Raw genomic sequence first — 14,519 nt, forward strand, 5'->3', positions numbered from 1 at the left:
GTCTCTAAGATCTCACGACCCAGAGAAAGAACTTCAGGTAGAATCACAAAGCTACTTGTCATTTTAAAACAGTGTCACATTGTCCCCGCACTTAGCTGGAGTACAAGACACCGGGCTGATGAGACAACCGGCCGGCGCCTCATAGGTAATGCACTCAAGATTATAGGGAATATCGAAAAGGTTTTAACCACTTATAAATTCTGTTTGGCATGCTAAAGTTTGCAGGGCGGAGTCGAGTGTGCCAGGAAGGAGCAGCAACCGATGACATATGGGTCTAAAGTGAAGCCAGATACTATCAAAAATGATTTACCTTTACAGGAAACCAGGTCGTAATAGTTACATCATGGCCAAGTTACAACAGTTACAACATTCTTTTATGCATTTGAGCGGCATGGCTCTGAGTCATGTGATGATTCTTACAAACATATTTATGGATCACCATAACAAGACAAACAAGAGCAAGACAAGTGAATTGTCTGCTGCACACGTCAGTCAATGTCTGGAACAAGCACGATGAGAACTCTCAAAAGACAAATTAAATAGGAAGGGCAGAACAACAATACAATTGTTGATAAATCACTGAGACGCAACTCACCCTGTGAATGATAAAGCCGGGAATACAGTTGTAGACTCTATCCTTCGGGAGGGAACATGCAGCGTATTTGTTTATATGTGTCAGAGCAAGAGAGAGAGAGAGTCAGTGTGTCTCGGTAGCACACTAACTTTAGGATGGACACGACCTTCCCAGGGAACTGGTTAGTGACTCAAAACTCCTCCCTTACACTCAAACATCCAATATTTAAGTGGCTTTAAAAAAAAAAAGGAAACAAGAAAACAAGAAGGCTATACACTCAAACACACCCACACTACGTTACACATAAAGCAAAAACATCTAGACCGTCTGAGATAAAAGGAAGAACAATGCTCACCAAGGGACAATGAGATTTAAATTTAATTTGCTTTACCTAAATGAGTTCTTATTCCCGTTTGCTGATCAGAGTTTTTACAACTGGCCAGGTTTGGGACCCAAAACAGATCTAAGTGGCCCTTTTAGGGACATGTTTAAAAAAAATATCTTGCAAATCTTTCCTGGTATTTATTTGAGACACAAATGATGAAGGGGGTGTGTTCCTGATTCGTCCTTCCCATGCAGGAGCGGAGAAGCAAAACTATTCACTCTTTTGTTTGAGAAAAGTATTTTATATGAATTGCAATCTGTATCTAAAGTGCATCTTGAGTGTAAAATATTTTTGTACGTTTATGTGTGAGAAACAAAATAAAAACCATGACATTAAATTATCTAAGAAGTATTTCAGGATACTCCAAGATGTGACATTCTAGTAAGCAATGCCAGCATTATAGAAACATTCCTATTTTAGATCAAACAAAGTGTGAAAGTAAAAAAAAAAAATTAAAATAAATTAAAAACAGGGAAATGAGCAGTCCTGATGTGTAGAATGTGTTGTTTCTCTGTTAAAACCTGCCAAGGTTCTATCCAAAACAGCTTGAAAAGAAAACATCTATTTTTGTGTTTTCAAAATGTACTGACTTATTTCACTTAAACAAGTATAAACAGAGAGGTTTCGAAACATTTAAAAAAAAAAAAAAAAAGCTATGAAATGCTACAGTCGTTCTCACATTGCGAGAACACAGCAAACTTTATTTGTCCAGTTTGTCCGAATGCTTCAAAAGGAATTAGAGAAGGACATGCTCACTTTGATGACCGCGATAACTGATCCTGTATCTGATCAATCATTAAAAAATAATAAAATATATAGTGAAGCAAAGTAGCACTCAATAGGCAATTGAAGCCTGGAGCTCGTACTCTGCCATCTTAACTGCCATCTCCTAATGTCCCCTTATTTAAAGAGCTGAATCAAACAGCGCAAACGTGTCGATCTGATCTGTCTCGTAAAATTTCATGCCTGAAAAATGATTCGAAATCATTGTGAAAGTTAAAGATGGACTATTACAGCGAGCTAGTTGTACCTGTTGTGGAAGTCAAAACAAGGGACGTCTCCATGCTGCACTTCTGTCGCAGACTGTTCCTTGCACTTACGGTCAGAGGTGAGTGCTCTGTCAAATATCAACACCGAATCGGCACGTGATTACGAGCACAACCCTCGAAATGATACAGGAAGAGGAAATGAATTCATTTATCCATTGTCTGTACTGCTTTTCCTGCACTGAGGGTTGCAAGCGAGAGGGAATATTATCATCAGTACATTATGATATTAAAATTACTAACGCAGTTAAGACAGGTTGTCTAGATTGAAGAACAACATAGGGTGGGATATCGGTATCTATAATTTTAAGTACACGTCCATAGTTTAAGAGGAGAACTCAAATGACCGGTAGTTCAGAATCAGGACCAATTCTCCACCCAAATCTAGACTTGTTCAATGCAGCAACTATTGTAAACTCTGTAATGCCAACTTCTACATTTTTTTGCTGAGCACCTTTTTATAATGTTCTGTCAGCTGTTGGATTTTGTAATGATAACCTAATATCATGCTAATAATTGTATAAAATTATTCATTCCCCACATAACTCACCACACACCTCTGGACTCTTTTTCCCAACATTATTCAAGTCCAATAACTCTGAGTGTATTATTAACATTTATATCTACAAAACTACTTCAAGTGCAATATACTTCAAGTGTAATCTATCTACCTCAGCTTGCCTATATGAGCATTTTGTTTACACATTTTGCTTTACTATATCCATCTCTTCTTGCTTATTACTATATTGTCACACATCGCCGTGTTTTTCCTTGCTTTGGTTTTCTACACCAAAAGGGGGAGTATTCCAATCTCATAGTGTCCTGCAATGAAAATACAGAGCTATTCTGATTCATTGTACTTCATTAAAAGTAACAGAAAAAAATACCAAACTCTAATTGAATCTAATTGCATATCAAAACAATTTTCTCTCCGTGTGTGATGCAAATTCAACTGACTTATTTTCCAAATGATCAATTTCTGGTATGTATCCAGATTATCCTGTCAGAGTGTACCATAACTCAATGGCATCCATCATGCTGGCAGTGATGGTGTTGATGCGTGCATGCGTGTGTGTGTGAGAGAGAGAGAGATCTGGTTAAATAGACAGGGTGATAACCCTGCAGATACCCATTACCACCCGACACAGGGGATTATCCAGTTCTGTTCGACGACTCAGACGGTCTTCAGATTAACTCTTCCTCATCCCCTAATCCCTGAGATTAGAACCCCTGTCTGTGTTACAGGGAACTACAGAGGCAACACTACAGCGTGGTGAGAAAGACACTTGAACCGCATACTTAAGTTAAGTGTGTCATGATGATAAGAAAAAGAAAGATGAGCTAAAGGTGAAAGAGTCAAAAGAAGGAGTGTGAGATCTAAAAAGAAGGATATGAGGAACATAGAACAGAGGACAGGCAGATGATAGCCAGACTGCAAAGGAGGGTGAAAGGGATAACAGGGATTAAGAGCACAAAGTGTCGGAGCACCTGAAATGATATGGTTAAAATGTGGCTAGAACTCGAGCTAGACGGAGGCAGGAGAAATGATGAGAACTGTAAGACACACTGTATCTGCATATGTGCATGGAACAGTATCTGACACAAAATAGAGATAAACATCATCCTCTTCAATCACTGCGAGTTACAAGAAGCCACTGGGAAATGTGACCCACATGCGCCAGCTCACACTGAGCTTCGGCTCAATGAATGCAAATATTACGAGATGTTACTAGATGACATAAGATGTTTGAAAACTCCTGTGAAAACATAGATTCTTAATGAAAATACTTGTGAGCCTCTGTCAGTGAACCAGCCTAACAGTGACAATCTAGCTCATTTGTGGCAGGGTATCTCATTACAAGACCATCCGTACCTATTAACCAAATATTGCTCTCATTGGCTTAAATTATGATAAAAAAATGACAAGATATTGACATAGATATCAAAATAGGCAGAGGCAAATGACATGGGTTAAAAGGAGGGCAAGAGGGAATGCTCAAAGGCGGTGAGGGAAACTGCTCACCTCGAGATTGTTCAATTTTCACCGCCACGCACGTCTCATCGTTGGTGTTCTCCGACTGGAAGCAGCCGGTATTTTCATTCCTTGCTAAAACAATAAGCACAGGATTTGATGTCAACATAAAGTTGGTTAATCAAAGTCAAAAATCATAATAGTTGGGTTGTTATAATGTTCGATTCTGTGGGGTTTAACAGTTCCAAGTAGTTGCAAAGGGTTGCAGCAAAGTTGTACAGAGTGGTGAGAATGAATGCAGCAGAACATTGGGCTGGAAGAACGGGAGTGCGACAGGGTTTCTGACGCAAGCGGCAGAAGAAACCGCGAACATCTTTGACATTGACAACGACAGTGCAAGAGCTCCACTGCCTTCCCGTTGCAGTCTGTGAATTTCTGCTTATAATGAGACCGAATCATGAAGACAACCTGGGAATCTTAATTCATCAGTCTGCAAAATGTTTTCCACCGACTTAATCATTTCTGTTTCAACGGCATCATTTAATAGACACACTAAATCTGAAATAAGAATAAAAGAAAGACATATAGACCCACTGCTTTTCAAACCGAACGGTCACTGCCGAGGGGGGTTATATTTGATTAAAGGTTTGTGAAATAAACCATAATGTTAGCGTAATTCCTTTCCTCTGTAACTTTCAAGCGCCCTGCAAAAAAAAAAAAAAAAAAAGGCCTTTAATGCCCTTATTATTACTGAAATAAGAAGTGCTTTGAATACATTTCTTTTAGCCCATTAAATGTTATATTTTTTTTAGTGCTTCATAGAGAAATAGACATTACATATTGACACTGCAGGCAAAAATGTAATAACTGGTATGGTCATCTGAGTGCAGGATAAGCGGTAGAAGATGGATGGATGGATGTGTGGTCATTATTAGATAAGAAAATGAAAAATCAGAGGTAGTGAAAATGCATGTGTGTGTATGTGTGTGCGCACACGCGTGTGTGTGTGTGTGTGTGTGTGTGTGTGTAAATGGGGGTAAAATATACTGGCTCAGGGATTAAAGGAGGGCTTTCTCCACCCACCATCTGGACTTCTAATGACAGAAATCCTGCTGGTTCTTTCTCTATCTGACACATTCGAGCACAAATAAACACACACATGCATGCACGCACACACACACTCACTTATTTTACAGCCCATATCTCTCATATATGTTCCTTATTCAGAACCAATCAAATAAGCAGCTTAACCAAAAGCAGGATGTTCATAAATTTCCTACTAAAAACAACCCATAAAGTGTGACCCCTCAAGCAGATGCTTCACCATGTGACCAGGGTCATCATACGTGTATTGTTTCCTGATGTATGCATGTGTGCGTGTGCATGTGTGCAGGGTGGTTACAAGCTAAAACCTACACACAAAGAAGAAAAGGGCACAACAAGATGCCAAACCTTCCACTGATTTACCCAAACAGTAAAAAGTTCAAATGAAAACGAAAGTGTCCGTAAAGTGAAATATAAAATAGACTTGTTGACTGAAAACTTCCTCTGCAAACTTCCTTGTTCTCATGACCAAGTCTATCTTCAGACGGTGTGAGGTCACGTGATCACATTCATGCAATGACCAAGGACTTTTGGAAAAGGGTTTGGGTCAACAAGGCAGCGGTCAGGAGATCTTGATAGTCAGTGAAAAAAGAGAAAAAAAAAAAAATCTATTTCCCACTGCGGCCACACAGACTGATAGATTTTGAATTTAATGTGTTGTATTTTGGTTAATGAGGATATGACTAAAGACATTGAACTGTTGCAGTTTTTTTTTTTTTAACACTAGATAGGTTTCTCGAATTGCAAAAAATGTAGACAGCTGCAGATATCTGAAAAAAAATATTTATCATTGTCAAAAACACACTCTTGACTTACTTGACTTGCTAATGGGGTGCCTGTCTTGCCTTCATATCACCTCTGAGGTGGTTGAAGTTCTTTGCTCTTAACTCTACGTTCACAGGGTGTTTTAGAAAGTAAATTGCTGTTCCTGAATCAGAGAAACTTCAATTGTCCCCAATTGGAGAAACATTAAGTTCCCTGTTCACCTGATGAGACCAAATGGGTCACAGCTGCAACTCATCAGCAAAAATGGTCTACAATTGAACAGCAGAGAAGGAATGATCATATAAATACCAGCCTTGCTAATTTGCACACAGTTCTACTTATATTCTGTCATTCAGTTTGTGTGAGGGAAGTCACAGATGAAGATAAATCGGCTGTTGTTTCATAAGGGTGGGTTTCTGTGCGGTACAAATTTCAAGTTCCTCTTTTGTCACTCTTAAAAGGGAACATGTTATTAGATCCTGTTTTCAAAAATTATGAACATTAAGCAAAACTAAACTAAAAAAAACGCTGCTTTTCAAAAAACAATAAGTAGTCTGTGTAAATTATATAGGAATTTACCATTCTGCGTAAGGGATGGTATAGAGAAAAGTTGGACTGAAACCTAATGTAAATGAAGGTCAGAGCTTCTGTTTCCTCTCTTCTTCATAAATTACTAAGCAATACCAAAAGGGGAAATGTAAAAAAAAACCCATACAAACCCAAAATAATCCCAGCAATTACTCCTACTCACTCTCACCCAGGCACTGGATAATGCACCTTGACTACATTTTATTGACATAGAACATTGTTAAAGGGGTTAATTCCAGTGGTGGGCCGTGCATTTCACACCTTCAGTAGTGCTCCGAATCAATCCAACCCCAAATAATTAGTTTGTGGCTATAAAAAAACATCTTATTATGCAGAAATGCAGTATAAAGAGAGGTGCATTGCAGACAGATAACTCGTGTAGTGTTAGAGATATCTCATGTATTTCCTGACTTTGAATAAACCGTTCCTGCTTGATCAGTTCCTGACCATTATGATGTTTTTCCCTGAATGAAATCTGAACACACCGTGACAACTAAGTTTGGTCCCGTGGCGGGAGCCACAAAAACGGACAGTAGCCACAATAAATGCCTTTCTAGCAAACAGCTGCAACACATGAAGAGCACCAATAATAACCTTAGAAACTTGCAGTATTATTTAGGAAAATAGCAGCATTTTACTCACCCAAAATTCTGCTAGCTGCTACCTTTCTTTACCATGTCCAGCTTTTCTTCAAAAAGAAAATTGCTTTAACAATATATTAGTAACTAAATCCGTTTCTTCTCCTCCTACAGCCATTCTGGGTTGACAATACCAATATTAAACAGGCACAACTGTATTTCTGTTCGCAGTTGGCTACTATGCTTCTCCTGGCTAATACACTTGTCCATTCTCTGACTATCCAATCAGAGGGTGTGAATACGCTGACGTTGCTGTAGCCTGCTAGAGGGCTTTGATGTCGCCAACTCAAAATCTGATTGGTTGAAGTAACAGCGTCATCAACACTTATTTTTTGCGTAAAGGGCTTGCAGAACTGAATTGCAGATTCCTTTGACTTTGACCCTGCCTGGCAACAGATTATGGCTGAAATGTGATTGGTTAAATGCTGTTATGTTAAAATGCATGGAAGTATTCATGGACAAAATATAATCAACATTTGTAATTCTGATATTTTTTTAGGCCAGCTGAGAAGGCCTTGACGGCCCACCACTGGTTAATTCAGTTCCAAGGGATGTCTTCTGTCTTACACAGATACAACTCAAGATTTAACAGACAAAGGCATTCATGACAACGTTGTCATGTGTACGTCTCACAGTCAAAACATGTTGTGAGTAAGTTATGCTGACATAAACCCCAGGGAGTGTGAGTTTGCACTGACTCGCTCTAAGAGAACAAGCAGAGTCTCTCATTGAGACTCCAAAGGCTTGGATCAACCAACTAAAACAGCAGAACAACACATATCAGTGATGTTCTGTAGAATTTATACAAATTTACTAGTATATATATATATATATATATATATATATATATATATATATATCTTCCCTCCTGTGTGCAGTCTCATGAGGCAAGGATTAACACCATATATAGTGTATATAATAATAGATAAGAACCATTCCCTTTCGTATTCCTATATATGGGGAATTTAGAGTCTCCAGTCAATTAAAAATGCTCTGTAGAGTACATAAAATGGCAGATGTTGAAAGAACTGACAGAATCAGCACAAAATTCATCTCTGAGTTATGTCACATTACTTTTCTAAAGACTCCCTTCTTCCTGTTGACAAACAGTTAGGTAAACAAATGTTAGGGAAATGAGCTCCTGATTCTCCAAGGGATGATAAAATACCAATATCAGCCAAGTCACATGTGTATCAGTATCCAAAACAGAGTTTACTGTTTGTCATGGAAGTTGGTAGCAATTATCTGGGTAATTACTTTCAACAAGACATTGCTCATACATTGATCGTACACTTGATAAACTGGTGTTCACAACACATGTTTCAAAAGAGACCAAAAATATAATCGAATGTTACTTAGCTCTCCACATGCTTCTCCCTAGAAAATATCTTTGTCATACCTGAACAAAGTTTGCTCCTCTCTCGGTCCATAGTTGGTCTACTGCTCAACCGTTAAAAAAATAAAAATCAAGAACAAACAAAAACATTTAAGTGTTTTTGGCATTTGAAAGGAAGTAATGGTCTTGCTCTCTGCCTCAAGTGTCCCGAACAGCTGCTTTCTTCACGTTTGTGTTTATTATATCACCAACTGTTCAAACCGGTTCTGTAGAAACTAGAGTAACCAGGTATGACAAAGAATGGGAAATGGGAGGTGAAGTTGTCCCTCAATTTGAAAATTGTCTTGGCATTCATTTTTTTCCCCAGTGGCATTTTGAAGGCAAGCCTCAGTGGCTATGGTAACGAGTGGGGTGAGGTGAAGAATTAGGGAGTAAAGTAATGGAGTAACCAGAGGATGGAAAGTAACTGAAGATCAGGAGATGAAATGAAGTGTGGAAAAGTGTGAGTGATAGGAAAAAAGAGTGAACTGTGTGAGTGGTGAATCTTGAGGACTACCAATTTGCGTTATTGGCCTGTGTCAATATATTTTGAGTCACAATTTGCAATTAAAAACACCCTTTGGTTACGAGGTAAACGTGCTGCAAAATTCTTTATTCTGCAAACACCCGCCAATATCAAGCCGATTAGGGTTTACCGCAGCACTAGTTAATGTTAATAGAAACATCCCGAGATTAAAAGGCCAAATCGCAAAGCAGAATGTGCATTTGTCAGTGCGCTGCAACTTGATTTATGGATACATCTATCTGCAGCTTCACTGGCACTGCTGCCTTAACAAAAAAAAAAAATCCTGATCAAAAATAACTCATGAATAATGGAAACAGGAGAACATATTAACATGCCAAGTCACACGTCTCTAATCACATCGAGATTTGTGCCGGTGATAATGCGTGTCTGAGGTTTTCCTCGTGCAACGCCGAGGAGATTGGCTACTGAAAGAGACCAGATGCGACCGTATCCCTGTTCTCCTGTCCTTACATAATGGACAATTACCAAAGAGTTATGTTCCTCTGCCACAAACATAATAGAGTGAAAATTAAATGACCTTGTCAAGCCTTTATGTGATAAAAGCAACCAGATGAGACCCTCTTTCTTCCCCGCTTGAGCTCGGGGAAAAAAACAGGCTCTTAGCTTGTTAGACAATATTACCAGTTGACTTATTTACGAAGCATAGGTATTAATTGGCTTTTTTTGTTTTGATTTGACAAACCTCAGTGCACATATTGTCTTTTTTTGGGTAAAAGAGCTGCGTGATGAGGTGCCTCACGGTGCCGGGAAAAGGACTGCTCATGTCGGTCATGCAAATTTAATGATCTATTTATATCTACTGCATTTTTGCCGACGAGCCATAAACGATTAAAAACAGTCTGATACCACGTCTTCAGCTGACAACGTAATCTTACAAGGGAGAAGCCGAGGATTAAGTTTGTCTTGACGAATTTGGTTAATCTGTTTGCACGGAGCTGGTTTCTCACTGTTTACCTCCTAGGATGCTAAACACATGCCTCATTAAAACTTTACAATGTGTTCTCATCCTATTCATCTCCCCATTGGTCCCAGCATGTGAAAATAAGCTTTTAGCATGATCTGAACATGTCTTCTGTCCCGTGTCTAATTTGGACAGATGGAGGGAGTGGCGCTTGATTATGAAGCTGAACTTTGCCCTTTCTTGTGTCCGTACAAAATACATAAACTTCTTGGTTATTACCGGAGATATTTTTTGTAATCTGGAGGAACACCAAACCTGTTTTACATTCTGTTAGTTCCACAGCTGATCAGAGAAGGAGACGTAAACAGCAGCGGAGAGATAAGGGACTCAATGATCACTAGGAAAGGGATTGATTGTTGGAAAGTATGCATGATTGGATCAAAATGCAACATCCATCCATCTTCTTCTGCCTATCCTGCACCCAGGGTCAAGGGGGATGCTGGAGCCTATCCCAGCTGTCATCGGGCGAGAAGCAGGGTGGTCGCCAATCAATCGCAGAGCCACATACAAAGACAGACGACCTTCACTCACTCATTTGGAGCAATTTCCCCAATTTTTCCAGCAAACTTGCTGTATGTTTTTGGACTGTGGAAGGAAAGCGGAAAACCTGGAGAAAACGCCCACAGACACAAAGAAAAGGTCCCCTTGTCGGAATCGAACCAGGGTGCTGGAAGGTCAAAGCGCGAACCACCTTGTCATCACGCCACCCCAAAATGCAACATTAACTCTTCAATTGGATGTCTCTTTTACTTTCTCTTTTTCACTTTGCTGCTGTTTTCTGACCGCCGTCCTCTATCAGCCCGCTTCTCCTTCTCCGAGACGCTCCTCCTCCATACCCCTTTGACCTATGTGTCAACCATAGATAACAAATCACAGCTGCTGGGCAGGAGCGTCCAAATGTGTCAATCAATACGCTGTCCACCCAATTGCCACGTCTGACTGGCTCACAGCAGACAGCTCTATTCAAACAGGAGCACTTCTTCACAGCTCGCTCTGTAACAGGGAGTCTGGAGCGAATCGCATTCAAATGTCTCAGATTGAGTGAATCCAAAATTCTGAAATGATTTGTTCCCTCACTTAAAAAAGCATATAGACTGTATCTATAAAATCGTTAAATAAAAAACTCCAGGGAAGCAGCTGCACTCATATTTATTTAATTCAGTTAAGTCGGACCCTGCAGAGCCACATGGCCCTGGGGGGGGGTTTCCTCCTTTTCAGGCTTTGTTTCCATCTACTTTTTAAAACAAAAATAGCTATTAAAGTTTCCATCAGCTGAGCAAAAGTAAACGACTTTGTAAGTTTAAACAATGCCCCAAAATAACTTCATGAGAGACTAAATGTGAGAGACAATTATGCGCTGAGCTAATTTTGAGCAATCTTCCTACATAACAAAGAAAGAATGTCCCGGTTTCTGTGGCATTTCCTTATTGACAAAGTTGGGACTTCAAAACAGCAAAATGTTTTATACCGCTTGAGGGAGCATATCCTGGCAACACTCAGAATTAAATTAGTTCATTCAAAATGTGACAGCCAACAGTTGCACTTTAAACAGATTTAAAGCAATATCAAATTTGATGTAGAACAGGAAAGTTAATTTTAATGACAAAAAAAAAAACAATGTATGTATTTTCCAGCAAATAATTTATTCATGTTTAAAACCAAGTCACTTTAGAAGTATATGATGACACATTCAGTCTTAGCTTGAGTGCAGGTTTAAGGGTTTATTTCAGGGTTCTTTGATCAGTCCTTTTCCAAGTCTTTCAAAGCGAGGCCCACAATGGACTTAAGCCTTCAGCTATGAAAAGTCACAGTAGATATAAGACTAGCTGAGGTCTGAACTCGCTTTTCTTCAACTTACTTTTCTGTCACTTGTGCCTCCAGTACATGAGTTGCAACAGCTCTCAATGACACAACGAATTTGGGACTCAGTGTTACAACTGGCTGTTTGAAACCTTTGACTTACATCAACAGGTAGCCAATGTATTTTGAGTAAATAAATATCATATCTAAAATGCCAAAATTATATACATTATGTGTGTATAACATTTATATAAATTTATTATATATGTATATTGTTCAAATATGTATATCTCCATACAGATGACATTGCAATCTGTAGTGAGAGCAGAGAACAGGTTGAGAAAATTCTAGAGAGTTGGAGGTATGCACTGGAAAGGAGAAAAATGAAGGTTCGTTGCAGTGAGACAGAATATATGTGTGTGAATAAGAGGAACCAGGGTGGAACGGTGAGCCTGCAGGGTGTGGAGATCAAGAAGTTGGAGGATTTCAAATACTTTGAACAGTGGGTGTGGAAAACAGGTAAAGAAATGGGTTCAAGCTGGTTGGAATGGGTGGAGAAAAGTGTTAGGGATACCATGAGATAGAAGATTATCAGCAAGAATAAAAGGAGAGGTGGACAAGGCAGTGATGAGACCAGCGATGCTGTATGGACTAGAAAGTGACAATGACCAAAAGACAGAAGGCAGAGCTAGAGTTCATGGCGATGAAGATGTTGAGGTTCTCTTTGGGAGTGACGAGGATGGATAGGATCAGGAATGAGTCCATCAGAGGAACAGCACATGTTTAGAAGAGAAGGTGAGAGAAGCCAAACTGAGATGGTTCAGTCATGTACAGAGGAGGGAAAGTGAATATATTGGTAGACAGATGCTGGAATAGGAGCTGCCAGGCAGGAGGTCTCGAGGAAGACCAAAGAGAAGACTTATGGACGTACTGTGAAAGGATATTAAGGTAGTTGGTGTGAGAGAGGAGGATACAGAGAATAGAGTTAGATGGAGAGGATTGAATCACTATAGCAACCCCTGAAGGAAAAACCCAAGAGGAGAAGATATATGTGTGTGTGTGTGTGTGTGTGTGTATGTATGTATGTATGTATGTATGTGTATATATATATATATATATATATATATATATATATATATATATATATATATATATATATGTACTGCATATATTTATATGTATTGAATGGCTTTTGCTGCATATTCTAAAAATGTAAGATAGTTGGCAAATTCTTGCCTGATTGCAAGAATAATCCTGGGGCAAAATAACTTCACTAAAAAGGAACATTTTGGGGCTGAGGAATGAATATTTTACCTAAAAATAGATGGAACTGCTGGGTACCAATCTGTGTATACTGATTATTGCGGCTCAAGATAACTAGGAAAAAAAGGTCAAATTGTCAATAATATTCCACGTGTGTTCATTCCTATCTGCTCATCATGGTGCTTTAAAAAAAAAAAAGATCACAGATATTAAATACCTTTGCCTCCATGCATAATTCATGGAGGCAAGATGTTGAGTATATTGCCAATTAGGAAGAATTGGAACAGGATCATTGTGTGAAACCAGATTATTGTTCAGAGTATGAATGGAGCTCACATGCACATTGCTGAGCTGGAATACACAGAAAGGCCCGCTGTCCTTCCAACAGCAAGCTAGCAGGCAAGCCTGGAGCCAAAAGACAGGCGGCAAGGGATGATTGAGATGAGGAAGAGCAAATTTGAAAATAAATAAAAAAAATGAAAAAAAAAAAAACATTGTGACTTCCTTTTTTAACCTTCCTCATTCCTGACATATTTATGTTAAAAATGTTATCACCATTCTTCTCAAACAATGTCCTGTACTATTGTATTTGTAGCATGCAAATGCCCTGGGAAAATCAGGTGTCTCACAGACTCAGCATTATTATTAGTAAAAATTATTTTCTAACCATTAGGCATATTAAAACAAGATGGGAAAGTGATACTTGCCCTTCTCAACAGCAACACTAGATGCGGATTTGAATCAATTGTATAACTAAACTGTATTCTTTCATTTGATGGACGTGTTCGGTGGACCGGGATTTATTTTTGTGATTCATTGCAGCAGTTTTAACAGATATTGCAATTTGGTCATTTTAATCCACAACAGGTGGGGATTTATTTCTGGTTTGCAAGTATGGCACTGTATTGTGTGCTGTGGACAAAGTGATGGAGATCGCAATAATACAACAAAGAGCACATATTTAAGTTTGAAAATGCTGAATCCATGATTTGTGAAATATGGACAGTTTGTGAAAACACCATTATCGGGCAACTTACAGAAAAACATGTGAATGCAATGAAGCACATTTTTTCAATAAATTATTGATAATCTAGTACATTTTTCTAGTAATTATTATGCCATAAAAATGATAAATACTTACTAATACAAATATTACGTTCTAAGTAAAATTAATAATCTTCCCTTCCCTGATGACATTCACTAAACAGAATAAGCATGGTGAAACAGAGCACTTAGATAATCAATTTATTCTCACTGAATCAGATATTATTCATTTTGACTCAATGTTTTGAACTTTGATTTTTAACCAGTTAAGCCATTTATAACAACTGCCTGTATTTGGAGATTAACATTTTTATTGTCTTGAACTTTTCATGCATTACTGTCTTATAAAATGCTATTTTCCTATTTGTTTTTGTTTACATTGCAACCTCTCACTGATGGTTGGCTGCGGTGTATCAAAAAATTCAACATCATGCAAACAAGACAACTAAGTTTATGT

General features: G+C 38.6%; 1 protein-coding gene across 9 annotated transcripts in view; it reads right to left on the reverse strand.

Annotated features, from left to right (window-relative positions):
• fgd4a (FYVE, RhoGEF and PH domain containing 4a) overlaps positions 1–14,519 on the reverse strand; it is a 59,145-nt gene that overhangs the window by 24,505 nt on the left and 20,121 nt on the right. For 4 of the 9 annotated variants that reach the window (XM_086162565.1, XM_086162566.1, XM_086162564.1 and 1 more), the window contains exon 2: positions 4,029–4,112. The exons of 3 other annotated variants lie outside the window; for them this stretch is intronic. In XM_086162565.1, coding sequence (XP_086018691.1) covers positions 4,029–4,112 — 84 coding nt within the window. Of the gene's footprint in view, positions 1–595; positions 4,701–8,471; positions 8,518–14,519 lie in introns of those variants that run through there. 2 more of the 9 variants (XM_086162567.1, XM_086162570.1) reach the window with 2 other exon arrangements.

The sequence above is a fragment of the Fistularia commersonii genome, chromosome 17 (genome assembly GCF_037954325.1).
Source record: "Fistularia commersonii isolate RoL2024-O1a breed Wild chromosome 17, RoL_Fcom_v1.0, whole genome shotgun sequence".
NCBI lineage: Eukaryota > Metazoa > Chordata > Actinopteri > Syngnathiformes > Fistulariidae > Fistularia > Fistularia commersonii.